General features: G+C 50.5%; 1 protein-coding gene across 1 annotated transcript in view; it reads left to right on the top strand.

Annotated features, from left to right (window-relative positions):
* Positions 1-8,321, top strand: part of LOC146194071 (uncharacterized) — a 44,187-nt gene extending 35,866 nt beyond the window's left edge. Inside the window, exon 2 of the mRNA XM_084602968.1 lies at positions 6,049-8,321. Within this exon, the coding sequence (XP_084459094.1) occupies positions 6,049-7,512 (1,464 nt within the window). The 3' untranslated portion in view covers positions 7,513-8,321. The remainder of the gene's footprint in view (positions 1-6,048) is intronic.
* The last annotated feature ends 16,682 nt before the right edge of the window (positions 8,322-25,003 follow it).

The following is a 25,003-nucleotide window of genomic DNA, read 5'->3' as shown; positions in this document are numbered from 1 at the left end:
CGTGTTTGATTCTGGCCACAGTGACCGCGTTTCAATTGAAGCAGAGCATAACACGTGTGCTGAGCGATGTCAGTGCACGTGAAAGAATCCAGGTGGTCGAAATTGCTCGAACTCCTTCGCTATGGCGTACCTCATACCATGAGTCCCCTAGGGACGTGCGCTTTGCTTTTCGTGTCTATTGAAAGGCGAACAGTCCGGCCATGAATCCAACCCGTGAAGACTTGTTCATTTTAATAAAAGGAATGTCACTCCAGGGGCTGCGATGACGCTTTAATATTTAAAGAAAGAAAATGAAGAGGGAGAGAAAGACGCGCGCCGCAACAGCCGTCGTCCACCACGTAAGCGGGGGCGGGTGCAATGACAGCCTACCACAGAGAGAAATTTGATGAAAGGCTAGCCCCTGCCGGAGGTGGCGTTGACGTATACCAGTCCCAGCCCCGTAGGGAGACATCGTAGACCGTGAGACATGCTGGACTACGTCTTGAGGGAATTGGAAGCAGTTAATTACGTGAGCGTGCAACCCTTTTCATTTTACCCTTGGAACTTCGAGCTCATCTCATGCTATCTCTGAAAATTCACGAAACCTCCGTTCAGAAAGTCCACCAATAGAATACTCCTTATCATCACTTCCTTTTGTGTCAAAAATGATTCTTTTGGCATGACTGTAATTTGATCTTCCTTGTGGGCCACATTTTTCTTAGGGTGGTAGGAGTAAACTTCCTCAAAGCGAACCGAACAGTTTACCTTACGGTAAAGCCTTACGGTAAGAACGGGCTCGGGCAGGGCTTCAGCCTGGTCATTGCGGGCCGGGCCGGGCTCAGTATAGAGCAATAATTAGCGGGCCCAAGCTTTACGGTACTGCCCTGAGCCGGGCTGGGGCTATGGGTATCATGCTCCGGCTTACATTTATTTATTTGTTATACCTTGAGAGTTTTACATTAAAGGCTCGGGCCGGGCTAGGCCCTCACATTCAGGCACGTGCACGGTTTTAACGGGGACAAATACTTGATAATCGCTTTTATTTGTTTATTTTTTGTTTATTTATTTATTTCAGTTACGGCCATCTTTCAAGACGGCCTTAGGCAGGAGTGAGACATATAGTATAAAAGAAAAACAGACACAGCGGAAAAACGTGTCACAAGACGCGAATCATACATGCAATACGACATACCGCATGTACATACAGCATACAGCCAAATACTAGGCTGAATGCGCGCGCACTGTCAGAGAAACGCAGCCGCCGAGGTCGGGTTCGAACCCGGGAATTCCGGACACTAGTCGGGCGTCGTACAGTGGTAAGACGACCGACTACTGCCGGAAATCCCGGGTTCGAACCCGACCTCGGCGGCTGCGTTTCAATGGAGGTGAAACGAAGAGGCGTCCGTGTGCTGTGCGATGTCAGCGCACGTTAAAGATCCCCAGGTGGTCGAAATTACTCCGTAGCACTCCACTACGGCTCCTCTTTCTCTCTTTCCACTTTCACTCCCACCTTCCTTCCTTCCCTTACGGCGCGGTTCAGGTGTCCACAGGCGCAAGTGTGGCAGATACTGCGCCTTTCCCTTCCTGTGAAACAATAAAAAAAAAAGAGAAGAAAAGCAGATATGTGAAACACCCATACTCAAATCACTCTACAGGATCAACGAGTAGTATCTCGCGCCAGTGACGAATCTTATTTCGAGTTGCTTACAAAGGTCTCGTAGTCGGGCATTCGCAGTTTCGGCAGCAAGTGTTTTCAACCCTCGCTAACTGTCCTGGGAGGAAAAGGAGTTTTTAAAGGTAACAGCTTTGCAGCTGTATATAATTAATTGTGGCAACTGCTCAGGTTCCTGATAGACCCGACTAAGTCCAAAACGGTCGCCAATATAGAACAGGTCAAGGCGAGGTATAACTTTAAGGGTACGGACAAACAGCTCATTGACAAGCTCAAGTCCATGTACGTAGCTCCCCCCGCCACAGCGCATTACAGAGATTACAACGGACCGGCGAACAGCGAGCTTGACGCGTCCATAACAGTGGCAGAAGTCAGAGCGGAGCTGCACGGCCTAAAAAGACGCTCGGCCCCCGGGCCGGACCTCGTTAATAACAAGATGCTCGCAAATCTGGACGACGAATCGATCAATGCCCTAACCAAATATTTAAATCAGGTGTGGGAGAGTGGTCAAGTACCCCAAGAGTGGAAGAGGGCTAAGATCACCCTAATCCACAAGCAGGGAAAACCACCGGGCTTGGAGAATCTCCGCCCAATATCGCTAACATCCTGCGTAGGCAAACTACTTGAGAAAGTTATTCAGAGGAGGCTAACCAAATACACCGAAGAGAATGATGCGTGGCCGGCTGAATTGGTCGGATTCAGGCCCGGCCTTTGTACGCAAGATACCATGCTCAGACTACATAACGATGTTGTCAGAGACTTCAGGAAAAAAAATACGAAAGCTATTCGAGGCTTAGACCTTAAGAAAGCTTTTGACAACGTCAGTCACGACGCCATTCTCGACGGGCTCGCTGAGCTTAGAGTAGGCGAAAGAACCTACAACTATATTAGATCATTCCTGCGAGACAGGACGGCGATCATCAGCTTTCAGGGCTTATGTTCGGAGGAGTTCCCGCTGGGTAACAGAGGCACTCCGCAGGGGGCTGTGCTCTCACCTTTCCTTTTTAACATCGTAATGAGGAAGCTCCCCAGTAAGCTTGGCCATCTCGATGACTTAAAACTAAGCATCTACGCGGACGATGTGACCGTCTGGATGTGCGAAGGGAACGACTCGTACATCACATCCAGGCTCCAAGAGGCAGCAAATATAATCAGCTATCACGCAGAAGACGTAGGTCTATGCTGTTCGCCAGAAAAATCGGAGCTTCTGGTAATGACCAGCAGTAGTGGGAAGATAACTCCAGATATCAAAATTAAAGTCAACGGAAACGAAGTCCGGAAAGTAGATGAAATTAGAATATTAGGTATGATTATCAACCGCAGGGGTAGTAACAAAAGCCTGATGAAGAAATTAAAAGATCAGGCGGAGCTCGTAGTCAGAGTATTTAAGAAGACGTCCAACAGAAGGAGTGGTCTCACGGAGGCTAGTAGACTCAGACTCGTACAAGCTTTTGTCACGAGCAGAATGTGCTACGCGACTCCATTCCTAAATATCAACAAGACCGAAGAACACAAATTAAACACCATAATTAGGAGATGCACGAAGTGCGCTCTAGGACTCCCCATAACTACTTCTAACGACATTCTAGAGAAAATGGGGTTGCATAATGAGTGGAAAGAGCTGGCTGCGGCGGTCAGGCTGTCCCAGAGAGAGCGACTCGCAGGAACGGCGGCGGGTAGGCAAATCCTCGATTGGGTAAACCTACTAGCGCCCGGGGAAGGCGAAAGTGTCAGAGAAAGCATAGATCGAGAAATCAGAAAGCATCTATACGTCTCGCCCATACCGAAGAACATGCACCCCGTACACGACGAGGGGAGGAGGAAAAGCAGAGCTAAGCACCTCGCTAACAAATTGGACAAACTCCCGCCGGGATCGGTCGCCTACACCGATGCAGCGATCGGGAAAGAAGGCGACGTAACCTCGGTCGCCCTATTGGACACTGGGATCGCCATAGGAATAGAAAGAAATCGAGATCTACCGCCGGTAGAGGCGGAGGAGATTGCAATAGCCATTGCCATTGCACGACCAGGCGTGAAACACGTCATCAGCGATAGCAAAGCGGCGGTTAGAAATTTTAGCAAGGGTAGAGTCAGCAATCGTGCTGCAAAACTTCTGAACGAGTCGTCTCTCGCCGAAAGCGTGACCATAATCTGGACCCCAGCACACGCCGGTCTCGCCGGCAACGAGGCTGCCCACATGCTCGCCCGCTCCTCGCTACCTCGGGGTGCTGCGGACGCCTCCACAACATCTAAAACCAAAGAATGTATAGGTACCTTTAGGGATGTAACGGACAACTTGAAGAAAGACCGGAGGATATATCCGCCACCGGTTAGATCCCTGAGCAAAAAGGAATCGTATGACTGGAGAAGACTCCAAGCTCGAAATTTCTTTTCGCCCCTGTGGAGGAGTTGGACGGGCGCCAGAGGGCTGAAGAGGGACGGTGCAGAAACCGAAATTTGTAAATTTTGCGGCCACGTGGCAACATTAGATCATATAATATGGAGATGCGTTCGTGCCCCAGGGCGCAACGCGATTAAAACTAGCGATGAATGGGAGACCACGCTAAGAAGCTCCGACGAAAAAACACAGCGATTCGCCGTCCGCCTGGCGGCCGAGGCTGAAGACCTCTTCTCCTAGACGAGGCCGGGTGTCCTCTGGCCGCGGTGTGACAGACTGCCTCCCCGGACGCCTGCGTGCGGACTCGTAGGTGGCTGCTGCACCATATTCGGCGGAAATAAATGTTCTTCCTCCTCCTCCTCCCAGGAAAGGAAAAGCACAGTATCTGTCACGCTTGTTCTGTGGACACCTGCACCGCGCCGTAAGGGAAGGGAGGAAGATGGGAGTGAAAGTGGAGAGAAATAAAGAGGTGCCGTAGTGGAGGGCACGGTTGGTTGGTTGGTTTGTGGGGTTTAACGTCCCAAAGCAACTCAGGCTATGAGAGACGCCGTAGTGGAGGACTCCGGAAATTTCGACCACCTGGGGTTCTTTAACGTGCACTGACATCGCACAGCACACGGACGCCTTGCTTTTCGCCTCCACCGAAAAGCTGCCGCCGAGGCCGGGATTCGATCCCGCGTCCTTGGGAACAGTAGTCGAGCGTCGTAACCGAAATTTGTAAATTTTGCGGTCACGTGGCAACATTAGATCATATAATATGGAGATGCGTTCGTGCCCCAGGGCGCAACGCGATTAAAACTAGCGATGAATGGGAGACCACGCTAAGAAGCTCCGACGAAAAAACACAGCGATTCGCCGTCCGCCTGGCGGCCGAGGCTGAAGACCTCTTCTCCTAGACGAGGCCGGGTGTCCTCTGGCCGCGGTGTGACAGACTGCCTCCCCGGACGCCTGCGTGCGGACTCGTAGGTGGCTGCTGCACCATATTCGGCGGAAATAAATGTTCTTCCTCCTCCTCCTCCCAGGAAAGGAAAAGCACAGTATCTGTCACGCTTGTTCTGTGGACACCTGCACCGCGCCGTAAGGGAAGGGAGGAAGATGGGAGTGAAAGTGGAGAGAAATAAAGAGGTGCCGTAGTGGAGGGCACGGAGTAATTTCGACCATTTGGGCATCTTTAACATTGCGCAGCACACGGACGCCTCGCCAGACGCCAGCGGTCGGGTTCGAAGCCGGGTAACCCGGCACAGTGGTCGGGCATCTTAACCACTGCACTAGCGCGGTGGGCCATTGTGGCTGTATTTTTCAGTTTTTTAATGGTTTCTGCTCGTGGTCCGCCGATCAATGGGTTCGATATAAAGATTTTTGTTAATGCGAAGCGTACTGTGATAAAAAAGATGCAAGCACTGAGTCTTTCATGATAGCATCGCTACTGTTGAATATCTAACGTAGCCTATTGCACAAGTATTTTTGCTGAGGTTATGCAGCTGTATGAGCTATTTACAAATATAGCTGATTTTTTTCTGGGTGCTTCCGAGTTTGTCAATATTTTTCTTAGCATATACATTTCATTTATAAGAATTATTGTTGTACAAGTTTTGTAAGCTAAAAGCTTTATAGACTGATTGGACTGACTCAAATAACTAAGTTTTTACGTGGCCTTCTTTTCAACGTACTCCGTTTGCTCATTCCACCTGACGTCGGAAGTTAACACCCAAATATTGGTAAGAGTCGACGTATTCCAAAACGTTTCCGTTCAGGAATGTGGAAAGTGAAGGGTTCCCTTTTGCGTGCATGTGTCGATCGTTGATACGGGTTTTTCAGTATTTATTTTCATCTGCCACGTTTTGCACTAATTTTCGTTTTGTTCTTTCTCGACCTCTGCCACAGAAAATCTGATGTATCGAGGCTGTAATCAAACAAAATAAACATGTAATTCAACTAACAGCACGTGTAAGGAGCTAAACGCAAAACCTCTGACGCATACTTTGTGCTCTTTCTGCAGTTTTTACGGGTGAATATGGTAATCTTACTCGGAGCCCTGGTCCCCCAAAGCCAGCAAGGGTTCCTGAGCGGAGGCGCAGACCGTGGAAACAATGGTAACCAGCTCGGCGGCCAGAACTCGCCTCCGCATAGTCTGATGGAAGCACTGCAAGAAGGCGGGGGATTCCGGGTGTCCGGCCCTTATCAAGTCTCCGCGCCCTTCCCGATGCCCTCTGGACCCTTTCCTGGACCGGTGCCCTTCCAGGGAAGTCAAGGAGGATTCCATGGTTCTGGAAGCAACCAAGATGGAAATAATGGTAACTTCGGTGGATCGGGAGGTTTTCAAGGTAATGGAAACTTCGCCAGGCACACTGAAAACTTCCAAGCACCAAGAGGCTTCCAGGGGTCAGGAAACTTCCAAGGGTCGGGGAATTTCCAAAACCACGGACACTTTCAGGGGCCCACTGGATTCCAAGGGCAATCCAATTTCCACGGCCAAAACGGTAACCTTCAGGGCCAAAGTGGATTCGGCGGACAGGGAAGTTTTCCTGCCTCTCAGCGAGGTTTCCAGGAAGGCCCTGGAGGACCAGTGGGCTTTCGCAACCAGTTCTCCCCTTCCTTGTCCCCGCGTGCTCCCGACACGCCACAAGTATCCATTCAGCCGGCAAGCGTGAAGGTAGTGTACGTCCCAGTAGTTTCTACAAGCATCAAAGCGTCCAGTCTAAGTAAGCTTACCGGAGAGCATCCGCACGGGAAGGACAGCACCAACTCCTACTTTACGGGCAGCGGACAATCGGGACCATCTCAGCAAGAAGTGTCTAAACCCTCGTCTTACGGTACCAGCATTGGATCTTATGGAGCAAAGCCAACGGGAACGGGTAAAGTTCATAGCCACACGAGTGGTGGTCATGCTACGATACCCATAATCATCATTCAGAAGGAGCACCACTCCGGCGTGAGGAGCGGGCAGCCAGCCTCTTTCCCAGCACCGACGCCGCAGGGGCCCCAGAGCCAGCAGGGAAGCTCGGCAGCAGCAGGAGACTTCTCAAAGCAGACTTACGATCTCGGCAGTAGGGGACCAACACAGACGCAGCACCATCAGCCACGGGCTCATCAAGATCACCATCAGCGCCAACAGCAGCGGAACCAGCAGAACCAGAACCTCCAGGACCAGCATATTCATCAGCAGCAGCACCACCAGCAAGTTGCTCAGCAGCAACAACAACAACAGCAACAGCACCAGAACCTGCAGCATCAGCAACCGGTGGTTGGCCAGCGTGGGCCCGACCATAACCATGATACGCCACACCGCAGTGCGCACGGAGGAACCGGTGCCGTCATCCCAGTCATCATAATTCAGAAGACGCTACAGCAGACGACGGGTCGTCAGCAGCACTCACACCATCAGCATCAGTCGGGAAGCTACAGTGTTCCCGCAGCGCCGCCTCCGGTGCGGGGACCCACGGCATGGAGCCCGTGGAGATAGGAGGCCACTCCCAGCCACGCCAGCACGCTTATTGTCCCACACCACGAAGCCAACTATGTGAATCATTTAATACGTAAATGCCTCGTGTTGGCAATTGTTTTTGTGCGCACGAAGAAATGACTGAAATTGCCAAGAGGGGAGAGGGTGGGGCACAAAGGAATGGAGGCAGCGAGAAATGGATATATATACTGATACTCAACTTGGAGGGCCGAACACTGGTCGCATAGAAAGCATGTGTCGGATACACATCGCTTGTTTAACTTATCTGCCGCTCCTGCATAGGACACATTACTGTTGCGTAGAAGGCAAATATGGCTAGAAAATGCATTTGAGATACCATAGCAACTAATCTTTATCAAACATTTGTTCTTGGCTCGCAGGACCACTCATGAACTCTATAGACCTAATGAAATATAATCCATAGCTTTTGGTTTTTGCACTTGTATTACGCACCGCACACGTGTTCTTGAGGCATTCTACGGTTATTTTATTTAATAAATCGAGCAACGTGAGAACTTAGTTCGTGGTGTCAAATTTGTGAAAGGATATCCTCAGAAAATTGAACAACAAAAATTACGACGTCCACATCATTCGTTTTCTCGTATATCTACCCGAAACGAGCAAATTTTGGGTGTTCATTTACTCATTAGTGGGCATCGGAATCTCAGGTACACGAAGTTTCTAACAGGAGCAAAAATGTGGATATCTCCTGATGTGCATGTGAAGAAATACCAAAATATTAAATAGCGACGCCATATGCACCCCTTCTGTAGCGAAGAAACCCTCGACAAATAAAGTTTTCAACATGTTTCTCTCTGTGGCATTTCATTTCCTCAATTTAAAGGAAAGAAAGAAACCATGAGTTGGCTGTTTACCAGCTTTAATCCAGACATTTGGCTGGATGATGCTACATAGAAAAAGGTAAATATTGTCATCACGTTTACGCTGATACTTATTCAACTAGCGCAAACCAGCACGCGACAAAGATAAAGCTAACATAGAAAAACCTTTCATGGAGCTCTTCAGAGACAGCAGGTTTAAACCTCTGTGACCTTTTTCTCTGCGTGACGCTTGTGTTTCTGGAGAAGCTGTTATGCTAAGTAGAATGCCCGGACATAAATGACGGCCATGAAGTTAAGTTCCGGATGCTGGCAACAGGGACATATCGTTCAGAAATAATAAAAGCACTGAAAAAATATGGGGATGTTTTAAGCGAAAGCTCTGTTAAGCAAGGTTTTGAGTGCCCTAGGAAAGTTGTGCACGGATTGGTGTTTCGAATGAGGGGACACTGCGATATCGCCTTTAATACGGTCTTTTCGTCAGTCAGCGAAAGCTGTCAGTGTTACGGCGAATGTGTCTGCGGACACCTGGATTTAATGTGCCGCCGTAACAACGTTCGAACGAACCTTCTGTCCTAGCAACTCGCCGTTGTCGTTCGCCGCTGCCAACTAACGAGTTCTCTGTCTTCTTCTTTTGCTTCTTTTTCTTTCTCTTCTTCTTTTCGCTCTTTTTCTCTCCTCCTCCAACTCCTGGCCCAGCTCTCGGTCTATACCACGTGACAGTTGCTAGGCAACAGGGCATACAGCACACAGTGCCATGGTGCCAAGCCGACGGCTTGAAAAACGTAGCGCAATGTAGCTTTCGCTACAATTTGTTCACAAGAAGGAAAAGGCGCCATGTCTGTCAAACTTGTTTCTGTAAACTCTTGAACCGCGCCGTAAGGAAAGGGAGGAAGGTGGGAGTGAAAGTGGATAGAGGAGCCGTAGTGGAGGGCTCGACTAAGGAGTAATTTCGATCACCCGGGGACCTTTAACGTGCGCTGACATCGCGCAGCTAGCACCACCAGGTGGTGTTGGCACAGCACATGGACGTCTCTCTTCATTTCGCCTCCATCGAAACGCAGCCGCCGGCGGTCGGGATCAAATCCGGGTACACCGGCACAGTAGTCGGGTGTCTTACCACTGCACCGCCACGGCGGGCCAAACAAACACAAGAAATGTTGTTGTTGTTGTTGAATGGTTCACAGGAAGGGAAAGGCGCAGTATCTGTCACACTTGCTCTGTGGACACCTGAACCGCGCCGTAAGGGACGGGAGGAAGGTGGGAGTGAAAGTGGATAGAGAGAAAGAGGAGCCGTAGTGGAGGGCTACGGAGTAATTTGGGGATCTTAACGTGCGCTGACATCGCACAGCACACGGACGCCACTTCGTTTCGCCTCCATCGAAACGCAGCCGCCGCGGTCGGGTTCGAACCCGGGAACTCCGGCACAGTAGTCGGGCGTCTTACCACTGCACAGGCGCAGTTTTCTGTGGACACAGAAAGGAAGGGAAGAAGGTGGAAGTAAAAGTAGGAAGAGGGGAAGAGGTGCCGTTGGCCGCAATGGAGGGCAGCGAAGCAATTTCGAGCACTTGGGGGAACTATGGCATGGCTCGGTGGGGGAGGGTGGCTACTCCTGGCCTTGCGGGGCTGGGAATGGTAGGCACCAGGCCCGTGCATTTTGCAGCGAAAGCTACATTAGCCGCAAACGAGGAGTTTCGAGTGGCGGGGGGCACATAGCCGTTGCCTAGCAACCGCATCAGCTGGCGGACGCCGAGCGTTCCCCGCGCCATCTGGCAATCAAGAAGCAACCAGAAGAAATGTCTCGTCTTAATTTTCCTTCTCTAGCGTGATGATGATAGTATTGATGATGATAGGCTAATGAGCGGCGCACTTAGGGCGAGCGTCTACTCAGCATTGGACAGGAATGAATTGCAGTAGATTAACAAAGTTGACGACTGGGCACCTTGGTATGGGTTCATACTTAACCAGCCAAAAGAGGAGGCACAACAAAGAGGAGGACAGGACAAGGCTGGACCACTGATCTCCACTAGGGGATCAGTGGGCTGGACAGCAGATTAGATTGGACTGGATTGGATTGGACTCGATTGGACTGGTTTGGATTGGACGGATTTGGACTGAATTGAACAGTTTTGGTTGGATTGTATTTCACTGGAATGAACTGTACTTGATTGGACTGGATTTGATTAGACAAGATTGGATTACACTAAATTGGGTGAGATTAGATTGAATCGGAGAGGGGTAGGCAGCCCAGTGCCAGGCACACATGCTTTCGCTACGTATATCCTGGCCTAGCTGAGCTAAGCCACGGTCAATATTTCTTTTCATTCTTCCTACAGTCGCAACACCAACAGCAACACTGACATCGCACAGCACACGGACGCCTCTCCATTTCGCCTCCGTCGAAACGCAGCCGCCGGCGGTCGCGTTCGAAATTGGGTACTCCGATACAGTAGTCGGGCATCTTAACCACTGTGAATGCAGTGGTTAAGATACCAGACTATAGTAGGATGCTGAAGTGGTTTTCAAGAAACCTGAATTTCGGGCGGCATCTTAAAGGTGTTTCCCTCGTGACTTCGACTATATTTCTTTGAAATTAGCCCAAAACAGCAATTTTTATCTTTATTTTGAAGTTGAAGGTTGTTCAGCGTAACCATCCGTGGTTGTTCGAAGACACTACATCATCCTTCCTTGTAAACCAATATTGTTACCAATTATCGGCGCTGTGAAATTGGTCAACAAATAACTGCTTATTCCACTTCATCCATGCTAGCGGAAAATAAGTGGTTGGCGAAAAATAAGAGGAAAATGGAGAGATTACAGACCGCTAACTTTCAAAGCCGATATTTCAATAGCGCTAGTTTAACTCAGTTTTGTAGTTTTCATTCTTTCATGTTTGCGTCAAGGCGTGTATATAACAACGCTGTATCCATTCTGCCTGCTCATAAGTGTTTACAGTGATGGAACAAAAACAAATTTTAGGGTACTGTATGCCAATGATCTTTTACCCCGCCTGGGTAGCGCAGTGGTTACAGCGCTCGACTGCTGTGTCCAAGGAGCGGGATCGCATCCCGGCCTCAGCGGCCACTTTTCGATGGAGGCGAAAAGCAAGGTGCCTGTGTGCTGTGAGATGTCAGTGCACGTTAAAAAACACCACGTGGTCGAAATTTCCGGAGTCCTCCACTAGGCGTCGCTCATAGCCTGAGTCGCTTCGGGACGTTAAACCTCACAAACCTACCAACCAACCAACCAACCAACCAACCAACCAACCAGCCAATGATCTTTTGAACATGAGTGAGTAGTTTGGTTGTAGGTGGCGTGAGATTCAGGTGAGTTCTAAGAAAGAGTAGTAAGTTCACTGCCCTAGAAAAAACGCTTTTAATTTAAGATTCCCATCGAGGCTCCTAAAATATTATACGAAGATTATTATAGTCGAGAATGTTAGACAGATACAATTATTTTCAAAAGCTGTACTGTACTTTCCTGTGAATGACTAAATATGCATAGTCAAATATTAGTTTTTTTTTTTTTCGTGTTCTATTCAGCAGAGCAGATTTCTTTAATAAACAGCATCATATTCAGCTGATGGAACGACACCTGGAATTGAAACGCAAGCCCCTTCACATATCCTTCCTTCTTGAAAAAGCGTTCCCCACAGGCTGATTCGACTAGCACTGCGCCTTTATGGTGTCCCAGAGTCACTCGTGCGCCTTGTTATGGTAATGTAGGATACCACTGGTGGTCACGAGAGATGCCCAGCTGGACTCTCATACAGCTTCCCGATCACTGTTGGCGTCCACATGAGCTCTCCGCTATCCCCTCTGCTATTTTCCCTGGTGGACACCATGACTTGTGACCTACAGAGGGACATACCATGGACATTGCTATAAGCGGACGACGTGATGCTCACGTCATGTACGCGGCAAGACCTGCTGGAGTGGACGCAAGCTTGGTGTGACCGACTATATATGGGCAGAGATTAAATCTCAAGAAGACTGTGCACCTGGAAAGGAGCCCGAAGCCAGGCACCTAGTGATTGCAAAAGTTTGCCCAGGTTACCTCAAGCTTCCTCCTTACAATAAAGTTTTTCACACACACACAGGCACCATCTACTTCAATAGTTGCTCACTGCCAAAGATTTCTTACTTCTGATACCTTGGATCCCACTAGCATATCGATGAATCCGCGGACTGCGACGCAGAATGCGTATCAGCGGAGCGTGGCTGTGTTATGATCGTAGCTTTCTTCGACTACTACGATCGAAGATTTTCAAAATAGTTGTACGTCCAGTAGCTTTATACTCCACGGAATGCTGGCCATCCACCGTGGCCGTCGAGAACAAGCTGCGGACTGCGGAGGTGAAAATTCTCCGCTAGATGGATGGCTCCACCCTGATGGATCGGCAACGCAACGAGGACATTCGACGTCGATGGGGTATTGCGCCGATCGCTGATAAAATTCGGGAACGTCGTCTGCGCTGGTACGGACACGTCCGCCGCGCGAGCGATGAATCCATGGCAGTAACTGGCTTCAACTTTAAAGGACGGAATACATGCAGCGTTTTTTTCCACGATTTTCGCGCGTCGAAAACTGCCGCGCCGACGCGACGCCCAGCTCGAGATACATAGAACGACGAAGCGGCGCGAGCGCCACCGCTGACCCCTCGATGCGAAAGCAAATGCATCAGCGAGCAGATATAACCGCAGAGCGACGTACGTGAGAGAAGCGACGCTGTCCCTTGTGGTAAAATCCCGAAAGTGCTCATTCTAATGCTACTGTGCTAAATGTAGAAAGCGTACATAGGGGCGCAAGGATTTGGCTCGCTCGAATGAACGAAGATACCTCGGAATGCCCGCTCGGATACCAGCGGCACGGTTCTTTTTTCTTTTTCTTTAAAAAATTTGGCTTCAGAAAGAAAACAAATACATTACGATCCGAGAGTAGGCCGTATACTCACAAAAAAGCGACATTCCGTGTTTGATTAAGCGCTTATTTTTACGATAATCACATTTCTGCGGCCCAACTGCTATGCTGCCGCATACCTCGTCAGCTATGGCGGCCATGTTGGCAGCGGCCGCTCAAACCGGAAATGCCAGCTTTTCGCGCTCCTATTGGCTCGCGTCGGCAGTAGCTTCCGGTTCGAGAGGACGCAGCGACGCCCGCGCGTCAAATATCTGCGCGTCGTCGGGCGAAAAACGCCGGTTTGACGCGGCAAAAACGCTCTATGTATTCCGGCCTTAAGGCAGACGGCAAACGCCTGATTGGCCGCCAGAAGATACGCTGGCTGGATGCTGTGAAACGCGACCTGGCCGCCATCGGACTAGCGGTCACAACACCGAATTATCTGAATCGTCCAGGATGGAGGAGGCTGATGAAAGCCGCCGACCCCAAGCCGAGATACGGCGTTGTTGAATATGATGACACATTATTTTAAATCCTCGCCGCACCTAAGAACAGATACAGACTATAATGAGTTACTTAACATTGTTTGTTTATCAGGGAAATTTACCGAGTGCATTCATGCCCCCCCCCCGTAAAAAAATGAATTTAAAAAAATTAAGAGAGCACTGTGGAATCTACAGAATTGCGAAAGCCAGAGTGGTTGCTGCTGCACACGGTGCGTCATGCTCCCTCTAACTATGAAATAAATGCACGTCATTATTAGTCTTCATTATCATTGTCACTAATGGTTGGTTGGTTGGTTTGTGGGGTTTAACGTCCCAAAGCAACTCAGGCTATGAGAGACGCCGTAGTGGAGGACTCCGGAAATTTCGACCACCTGGGGTTCTTTAACGTGCACTGAAATCGCACAGCACACGGGCGCCTTGCTTTTCGCCTCCATCGAAAAGCTGCCGCCGAGGCCGGGATTCGATCCCGCGTCCTTGGGAACAGTAGTCGAGCGCCGTAACCACTGCGCCACCCCGGCGGGGCATTGTCACTAATTGCAGCGTGATTGCTATTGCTACTGTCAACCTCACGCTAGGCTAGAAGAATTATGATCCTGGGCGTGTCGAGTTTGCTAAAGCGCTCGGCTAGGAATACGGGGGTGTTACGTTTCTCCCCCGACAAGTGTGACAGCTGACGCGGCCACCGCATAGCAACAGGCAGAACCGCGAGCGGATCGGCCGTTTCGGCGCCGTTCATCGGCCGCCTAACGCTTTCTCCCGCGGGCAAGTCTCGACGTGATCCTGTCACGCGCCAAATGTGTGTGCGTGCGTGTGTGTGCAAAAGCTGGCCAAGCCTGGAGCTCGAGGGAGAGTGCGTCGCCCTCGCCCGTCTGCAGGAGGTGGAGGAGATGCGGTCGGACCACCTGCGATTGAGTCATCCCGTAGTGTCCAAACGTGTTTGGCTCTCAATTTCCTGTGAGGGCTTTCCCTTTCCCTGTGAACTGGAAAGCCTATAAAAAGCAGCGGCAGACTCCGCTGCGACAGACTACTTTGACGCGCCGTTGACACGACGCTAGACACCAGCTGTGTGAGAGTGTCTGTATTCTCTCCTGGTCAGCTTCTCTGCCCGTTTCTTCATGATGTTGCAGTAAAGGTTGTTTCGTTAGAAGACGCCTCGTCTTTGCTGGGACCGTTGATGCCGTCCGCCGTCCACGGAGCCGCCAGGCCAACGCTACCGAGGGGCCGCGTGTCGCATGTAACAACTGGTGGCAGCGGTGCGATACCCAGGCGCACGCGACCCAAATGTAATAACTGGTAGGCAGCGGTGGGACGACGACGACCAAGCCGTAACCGTAGGCGGAGGGACGAGTCAGATGAGGTAGGCAATACCATCGTCCAACAACTGGTGAACAGCGGAAGGACGAGGACGACCAAGCAGTGACCGTGGTTGGTGAAGCGAGCCAGACTTGATCGAGGTGCAACATCTGGTGGGAAGAGCGGAGATGTCTCAGGCGTGACCCGTGAAACAAGCAGCTCAGCGGAAAGCCGGGAGCAGTGCAACGAGCCCTGTGTGATAACATGGTTGCCTGCAGCGGAACGACTGCTTTGGATTCTTAGCTGCGAGGTTTGGTGAGTGCGGGACTTTCTTCTACCGAGTTTTGCCAGGCTTTTGTTAAGTATAGAACAGAGCTGGTAATTGTGGTGTCGTTGTTGCTGGGTTAATTGCAGCAAGGCAATAGTGGGCAGTAGAGAAGGCAGCACTCGGAACAGCCATGGATTTGGATTTGAAGCCGTTGCGCAAACCGAAATTGCTGGAGCTTGCGAAGGCGTTGAGTCTGGATTTGTCAGACAAACTCAGAAAACCAGAAGTGTTAAAGGCTATTCTTGCGTTGGAAGCTGAAGATGACGAGCTTTCGGAATGCCTTGAGATCATTGACGAACGTCAACAGGAACGTGAACGTAGAGAACGTCACGAGAAAGAGGAACACTTTGTAAATAATGTACAAAGCTCCCCCTGTCCTTTCTTCCTATCGCTCCCCTTTCTACGTCCCCTCGCTATCCTCTCCCTATCCCCTTTTTCGTGCCCGCCGGCCGCAGCTCAAGTGCTTCAGTTTTTTAGATAGCAGTTGCCGCGGCCGGCAATACTCTTTTCCTTCTTTTTGATTATTATAAAAAAAATAAATCAACCACCACCACCACGTAGAGAACGTCACGAGAAGGAAGAACGTGAACGTAGAGAACGTCACGAGAAAGAGGATCGTGACGGTAGAGAACGGCACGAAAAAGAGATGCGTGAACGCAGGCAACGTCACGAGAAAGAGGACTCCCGTGTAATGAAACTGATGCAGCTGGAGATTTCAGCACATAGAATGAGCGCGGAAAGGATTAAAGCTTTCAATGCCATTCAGTGTAACGGTTCAATACCGCGAGACGGTCCGTCAACGTTCCTCATCGCCGAGAATGTGGCCGAGCATTTGGCAGACTTTCAGAATGTCTGTAGAAGTAAACGCTTCGAGCGAGATAGTTGGGCGCAGAAGTTGGTAGCTCTTCTCTCCGCTGAAGCGTCGGAAGAAATCAAGCGCTTGGTTGGCGACCGCTTGAAAAATTACGAACTAAAAGAGTCATTGCTGATACGATATCAGATAACGCCTCATGATCTTCGGAAGAGGTATGAGAGCGAGAAACATTGTGCCGAGTCTTACTTTGATTTGGCGTATCAGTTGAAAGCCGCTGTAAGCGAATGGCTAGACAGTGCGGAAGTTTCGGAGCAAATCGAACTTGCACCGGAGTGTGAGAAACAGCTTGGGGAAGCGGCCGAGAAATGTGACCGCAGTAGCGAGCCGACCGAGCCTCGAACAGAAGAGCATCGTGTTACCTTGGTCGAGCCACTAGCTGAGATGGTTAGCACAGGCTTAATCGGCGAGAAGTCCGAAGTGACGCCGTTAAGCGAGGTGAATTGCATGCCGGCCCTAGTAGCTGTAGGAGATACAGTTCCATCAAATGAGTGTGGGGAACTGGTAGTAACTGAACCGCCTCTCGAGTTAAATGCAGAAGCTTGTGTAGAGCGTGACGGAGATGGAAATGAGCTGGGAGTGGAGAAACTTTCAGTTTCCGAAATCAGCTGTGTCGTAGAGCAAGGCACGCAGAAAAACGAAGTGCCGATCAGGGAAACTGCGCAGCCCGCGAGTTGTGATCAGCCAGGGCAGACCGACGAGGAGTGCGCGTACGCTGTAAAGAGCGAGACTTGCGAAGGCGACAGCGAGCGACCAGAGCAGAGTCAGAATCGATCGTGCCCCGATACCACGCTAGGTTGTATTCGCGAAAGCAACCCCCGTGCGAACGCGGACGTGGCACACATGGCTCTCACACAATCCGAAGTGCCCCAGCTGTCGAAGGAGCTTGATAGTGCTCCGGCTAGCTCTGAGCGAGGTGACGCACTGAGTGGCGAGCCGCCAGAGCAAATGCCTAGAAGGGGGACTGACGCAACTGACGTAAGCCGTTGCTGTTCGGATTTGACTGAAAGTAAGTCATGGGATGCAGACGCGGCGCCGCACTTTGACCACTTTGACGACACCGCTGCCCTACTAGCTCCGGTTACCGCTAGAGCATTTACCGCTAGCTTGTCAGATATGGCCCAGAAAGAAAGCAGAAGGCTAGTATTCCAGTGCTGCCGACGAAAGACGCGAAAGGGCAGGCGCGGGAAAGAATGCTGCCATCGTAAGGAGAGCAAACTCATACGGTTGCGAAAAGAAAGATGAAGAATGTGTTCCAGTGCTGCCGCAGAAAAAAGAGGAAAGGCAGGCACGAGAAAGAATGGAGCAAGTTGAAGATATCGCGAAAAAGAAAGCGACTATCCCAAATGCGCCCGTGCAAATAAAATGCGTGATTGGTGCGCCACATGTAAGGAGAGGGATAGGTTGTTCAGAAAAGTGAGTGATTCATGCTCATGTGTTTCTTTGCATAGAAACAGGAATGTAAGGTTGTTCCGTGAAACGATCATCCGAAGCTTTATTGAAAAGGGTGATCTCAACGGTAACGCCGATGGCCTAATTCGAAGCCCATGACGTGAGAAGAAGCCTCAGTTTTCACTTCTTGGTGGTTTTTTTCCTGACATAGGATTTTGAACATGTTGCATTGTATTATCTTTGTTTGAAGTGATGTTTTGAAAATGCGTTTTTTTTTTTTTCAAACTTGTGGACGCGTTCCAAGTGCTGCTGAGCTGCCCTTTAATATAGAAGGGGGCATAAGAGGGAAATAGTCTGGCATAACTTAGTGAAGTTTGTGCCGTGCTTGCTAGCCGAACGGTTGAGTCTTTAGCTTGGTTTGTGACGTTGTGGGTTGTCAGAAATCTCTCCTGAAGACAAGTTGCAGAGTGCCTTGGAAACCCGGACTTGCCAAGGACTTCTTCAGGCTGTCTGGCTCAAGAGAAACAGATTCGGACGACCCCGGCTAGCAGCAACATCCCGATCCCTCCGAACAGCGGATGCAGTCCACTTCCCTTCGGGACCTCCCTTCCCCGGCGGGGCAGTCTGCTACGTTTCTCCCCCGACAAATGCGACAGCTGACGCGGCCACCGCATAGCAACAGGCAAAACCGCTAGCGGATCGGATATTTCGGCGCCGTTCATCGGCCGCCCAACGCTTCCTCCCGCTGGCAAGTCTCGACGTGATCCTGCCACGCGCCAAATGTGTGTGCGTGCGTGTGTGTGCAAAAGCTGGCCAAGCCTGGAGCTCGAGGGAGAGTGCGTCGCCCTCGCCCGTCTGCAGGAGGTGGAGGAGATGCGGTCGGACCACCTGCGGTTGAGTCATCCCGTCGTGTCCAAACGTGTTTGGCTCTCCCTTTCCTGTGAGGGCTTTCCCTTTCCCTGTGAACTGGCAAGCCTATAAAAAGCAGCGGCAGACTCCGCTGCGACAGACTACTTTGACGCGCCGTTGACACGAAGCTAGACACCAGCTGTGTGAGAGTGTCTGTATTCTCTCCAGGTCAGCTTCTCTGCCCGTTCCTTCATGATGTTGTAGTAAATGTTGTTTCGTTAGAAGACACCTCGTCTTTGCTGGGACCGTTGATGCCGTCCGCCGTCCACGGAGCCGCCAGGCAAATGCTACCGAGGGGCCGCGCGCCGCACGTAATAGAGAGATTTAGTTTACCGTGATCCGCGATCCGCCACCGTGGCTCTCTACCGCGCGTGGGAGGGGCGATCAAGCTGATTGGTCCCGACACTGCAGGACTGTGTTCCGACATCCAGTATGTGGCGCCATCTGTCGGCGTCAAGGGGGATCTGGGCATGCGCAGCGGAACGCGCGGTGGCGGATCCCAGTAGCAGATCGAGGATCACGGTAAGCTAAATATTTCTAATAGAGAGATTTAGCTTACCGTGATCCGCGATCCGCCACCATGGCTCTCTACCGCGCGTGGGCGGGGCGGTCAAGCTGATTGGTCCCGACACGGCAGGTCTGTGTTCCGACATCCAGTATGTGGCGCCATCTGTCGGCGTCAAGGGGGGTCTGGGCATGCGCAGTGGAACGCGCGGTGGCGGATCCCAGTAGCGGATCGCGGATCACGGTAAGCTAAAACTTTCTAATAACTGGTGGCAGCGGTACGATACCCGGCGCGAGACCCAAACCTAATAACTGGTGGCAGCGGTGGGATGAGCACGCGTGCCACAAACCTAATAAGGGATACAGATTCGATTCCCGAAGGAGACATCGTTTTTTTTTTTTATGACGCCCTCTGGATGATTGACATGTGACACATTAGTAAGTTGAAGCTGAGTAAATGAATGGAGTGTTCATATTTTAGTCTTGCTACCACTATCTGAAATGGCTTTCCATTACAAAACTTCAGATGAAGTAAATATCTTCATACAAAACTCGCCCAGCTGTATGTCATTGATGCACAGGATATCTTGTTCTCTCTTCTGCAGAACTTTACATTAGAGTTTACTGTAATTATGCTTTCTGATAAATGCGTAAATAATGTTTGTGACTGTGTTTATCGCAAAACTATATACCTTTCTTCTTGAACCGCAAAGAAAAAACAAGGTGGTGGTATGTGTCTTTGTGTGAGCGATAAATGTTTTTGCTAATATACAGATGAGCTAAGTGTTATTACTGATCACTACGAAGTGCTGTATGTAATGATACCTTTATTTTTGCTATTCTATATCATCCACCAAATGGATGCTTTCAACAATTTTTTGGTAATATAAAAAAATCTTTTGCAGTTTGCAAATACAAAAAGAATTGCGTTTCTTTTAGGTGGTGACTTTAATATAGACATGCAACAAAATTCTCCCGTTAAAAATAGCCTTGTGGTCCTTCTCGAATCATATATGAAACGTCAATGTAGTTATTGAGCCCACTCGTGTTACTTCCGCTTCGCATTCAGCCCTCGAACGAATTATAACTATTGTTTCTTCTCAATATTTATCTGTGGGAGGGCCGAGTATGCAACTAAGTGACCAGCTTGAGGTTTATGTAACTTGCAATCTGGACTTTACGTCTACTCATAAAAAAAACATAAAAAACGCTCTATTCAGTGTATTCCTCCAATGAGACTAAATTCATTTCGAACACAAATCATGTCTGAAAACTGGGAGCAAGCGTTTGCATGTAGTAGTGGGGACGAACCATTTAATTGTTTTTATGCATAATTACGCCCATTTACAAAAGCAATTTTCCATATAAGGTTGTCAAACCATCCAAGAAGGCTCGAAAAACCTTTTATCACACCAGCTATCTTCAACATGAGTTCTGAAAAATACAGACTGTACGAAAAATTGCTAAAAACACGTTGCCTAGACGTTCATGTTGCTTTCAAATGTAAGTTTAATAAAGAAAATTATATCCTTAGAAACACCAGAAATAGTTATTGCATTAATATTGTTACATTAGGCGGTGCATGCACTGATATGCGCACAAGGAAGGAAGAAGAATCTCATGAGCTCTGGAGAAGACGACGTTCGATCAGTGTCGGTTGGTGCCCGGTTGACGCTGCTGGGCTTCTGTGTGCTTTGTGCTGTGTCATCTTGGACTAATCTCTTGGCCTTACCTTGCCACGTATCATCTTTATGGAGGTGACTAAAGATCCCCGTGCGCACAGAATAGAATAGAAAAGCAAAATATCACAGAAAAAGGTGGATTTACGCAGTGGCCGCTACCTACCTGGGCTCACAACGACATCAGCAACGGCCACTATGACATTCGAGGGAGCCCCTACCATGGCAGCAACATAGGCTCAGCCAGTGGTACTCACGAAGATCTGCCACCCTCCCATCTTTAATGGCGAAGACAAGCCGGACGCTGACGACTGACTAGATGAGTACGAGCGCTGCAACAGAAACAACCACTGGGACGCGACCATTAGGCTGGCGAACATAATTTTCTATTTGGCGGGAACAGCTCGGACGTGGTTCCAAAATCGCGAGCAAGAGCTAGTGACCTGGGAAGTCGAAGCCGATTGGGCGGGCTCTCGCTGCAAAAACAGAACTTTCTACTCGCACCCAATCCCCCCGGAGTCCGCGGGCTTGCCTATATTCAAGACGTGCTTTCGTTGTGCCGCAAGGTGAACAGCTCCATGCCAGAAAGTGACAAGATAGGGCATATCCTCAAGGGTATAGCGGAGGATGCGTTCAACATCCTCTTTTGCTCGGATTGCTCTACCGTCGACTCGGTACTTCAAGTCTGTCGAAAATTCGAACAGGCTAAACAACGACGTCTCGTACATCGCTTTGAGCGCCTTCCGAACACGAAGGCTACATCATCCTGCGCTGACATGGCGCCTTTGCGACAGCCTTCTCATCTAGAGAACGTCACTTGGATCATCCGGAGAGAACTCGAGGCCTTGGCTCCTGCACCACTGACATATCCGCTGCCCGACACCATGGCCATGATACAGGCCGTTGTTCGCCAGGAACTTGCCAACGTCGGCCTCTCCTACAGCCCCGTGCCGCCACCGTCACCAATGCCCCCTGTTCTTGTAGTGGCTGCTACTACCGTCAGCCAGGCTCCCCCACGTCGCTACCTTAGCCGCAATCCTGTGGAGTGGCGCACCTCAGATGACAGGCCAATTTGCTTCATTGGCTGTCGCGCAGGTCACACATCGGGTTATGGCCGTAAGCGTACCTTCTTCGCCCTTCACTCTTATTACAACACCGACCGTCGATACTACAATGGACCTCGACGCTTCCCTGCCCAACTAGAGGAGCCCCGCCCCGCCTATGACGGACCTGGACGTTATCTTCCTCAAACAGATCAGCCTCGCAACGAAAACGTCCCCATGCCCGCCGCTCTAGCCAATCTCCATCTCCCCGGGCTCGTCGGTCCCGTTCACCGGTACCTAGTCGCAGCTCCTCCCCATCATACGCCGGCACCTACTCGGGAAACTAGCGAGTGCAGCGCCCGAGAGTGACGCTGCATTACCGACCCGGACTGTCAACTCGAAACTGGCCCCAAACCCAGACGTAACCTCATTGGCAATCTTGTGGACGGAGTCTCCGTTTCTGCCCTTATTGACACTGGAGCCCATATCTCAGTCCTTAGTTTGTCGTTCCGCCAGCGCCCAAAAAAGTTCTTACGCCCCCTAACACATCTACAATTCGTGTTGCTGATGGAAACACTGCTACCATCATCGGAATGTGCACTGCGTGCGTCAGCATCGCCTGCCACTACGACCCTGTGCTCTTCGCCGTCCTAACTACTTGTCCTCAAGACGTGATTTTTGGCCTAGACGTTTTAACAGCCCATTCCGCTCTCATTGACTGTTCCTCCGGACTTTTGCGCCTAGCCCTGCACCATTGTGTTCATGACCTTAGTGCTGACCACTCCCAGCCTCGCCTCCGCTCCGCTACATTTACTCGCCTACCTGCCGAGGCGGCATTATACGTGCCCAGGTCACCTTTCTCCTCCCTTCCTGACGGCGACTACGTTGTCAACCCCATCACCGACGACACTCTACCGCGAAACATCGTCTTATCTCATAACATTCTACACGTCGAGAATAACCTCACCTACATTCTCGTACTTAACTTCAGCATGTCTTCGCAAGTTCTCCTGGAGGGCATTTTCCTTGCCGAGCTGTCACCTTTGTCAAGCTTTACTATTCCTGCAGTGCTGTCCGACCATCACGCCGAGGTACCTGCACAACCTGTCCCGTCATATAGTCCGGAGGACCGCATCTCAGCCATGGTGGCCTATGACCTGCGTCCCGAATATGCCAGCGCCCTTGCCGGCCTTTTGCGGTCATACAGCGACATTCTTGATTTCGGTCACGGATCCTTGGCCAAACGTCCGTCGTCATACATCGCATCTATACTGGAGCTGCCCGCCCTATTCACCGACGGCCTTACTGGGTTCTTACCGAACGCCGGATCGTTCAGGAAGAGGTGGAGAAAATGTTGGCCAGCAACATTATTGAGCCGTCGAACAGCCCCTGGGCGTCTCCGATAGTACTTGTCAAAAAGAAAGACAACAGCTGGAGGTTTTGCGTAGATTATCGACACCTAAACAAGATAAAAAAGAAAGACGTGTACCCATTTCCAAGGATCGATGATGCCCTCGACTGCCTGCATGGTGCCAACTATTTCTCCTCCATCGATCTCCGTTCTGGATATTGGAAGATCTCTGTTGACGAAAGTGATCGTGAAAAGACGGCTTTTGTCACCCCGGATGGCCTCTACCAATTCAAGGTGATTCCTTTCGGCTTATGTAATGTCCCATGCGACCTTTGAGCGCATGATGGACTGCTTACTACGCGGGTTCAAATGATGGACCACATGTCTGTGCTACGTCGATGACGTCATCATATTTTCATCCACCTTTGAGGGCCACCTCCATCATGTTTCGGCTATTCTTGGCATCTTCCGACGAGCTAGCCTTCAGTTGAAATCCAAGCAGTGTAGCTTTGGTCGCCGGGAACTCAAGGTCCTAAGACACTTGGTCAACACCCATGACATGCGGCCGCACCCCGACAAATTTCGCGCTGTAAGTGATTTTCCCATACCAAAATCTAGCAGCGACGAGCGTTGCTTCCTCGGACTTTACTTATATTTCCGGCGATTTGTACCAAACTTCGCGAAACTCGCCCGTCCACTCACGCAGCTTCTGAAAAAAGCGGTCTCCTTTTCCTGGGGATACGAACAATCAACCGCTTCGTCGCTCTTATTGCCCACCTCACCGGTCCGCCAGTGTTGGCTCACTTCAATCCGTCAGCGCCCACAGAAGTACGCACCGACGCAAGTGGTTATGAAATTGGTGCCGTTCTCGCACAACGTCAGCTCGGTTCCCCTCGCGTCATCACCTATGCCAGCCGACTCCGCTCTGCGGCCGAACAGAATTATTCCCTCACTGAACGTGAGTACTTAGCCCTAGTTTGGGCCATTACGAGGTTCCGCCCTTACTTGTATGGGAGGCCATTCACAGTAGTCACTGACCATCACGCATTGTGCTGACTTTCCACACTCAAAGACCCGACTGGCCACCTTGGACGCTGGGCCTTGCGCCTTCAGGAGTACGATTTTTCAGTAGTTTGTAAGTCTGGCCAGTTACATCAAGACGCCGATTGCCTGTCCCGTCATCCAGTCGAGCCGCCAAGCCAATCTGAATGTGAAAATGACGCTTGCGTGCTCTCTATTTTGGACTTTTCCAACATTCGCCGTGAGCAACGCCAGGACCCTCAGTTTCGCGAAATTGTCAATCGCCTCAGCGCCGATCGCCATGACCCTTCCCATCGTTTGTGCTCAACGACGGCACCTTATGCCGGCACATATGCGACCTGATGGCCCCGACCTCTTACTAGTAATCCCTCAGCACCTACGCACAGCCGTCCTTGAACACCTTCACGACGTTCCCACAGCGGGTCATCTAGGCGTCTCTCGCACATACGACAATGTGCGCCGTCGGTTCTTTTGTCCAGGCCCATATCGCGCAGTCCGCCGCTACGTGGCTGCTTGTGACAGCTGTCAACGCCGGAAAAACCCATCAGTTTTAACAGCTGGACTTCTGAAGCCGATCCACATCCCCATAGACCCATTTCCTCGAATGTGTCTGGATCGTCTAGGGCCTTTTCCACTGTACGCATCGGGGAACAAATGGATTGCGGCGGCCACTGATTGCGGCGGCCACACGCTACACGGTCACACGAGCAATACCAACCAGTTGTGCAACTGATGTCGCTGCTTTCCTCCTCAACGACGTTATACTCGTCCATGGAGTTCCCCGCCAACTGCTCACCGACCGTGGCCTTTGCTTTCTTGTCCGTATAGTCGACGAG

Source organism: Amblyomma maculatum, chromosome 4 (assembly GCF_055883805.1).
Source record: "Amblyomma maculatum isolate TAMU_Amacu chromosome 4, ASM5588380v1, whole genome shotgun sequence".
Lineage (NCBI taxonomy): Eukaryota > Metazoa > Arthropoda > Arachnida > Ixodida > Ixodidae > Amblyomma > Amblyomma maculatum.
The sequence above is the reverse complement of the archived record's forward strand: the minus strand, read 5'-3'. Positions and strand labels throughout refer to the sequence as shown.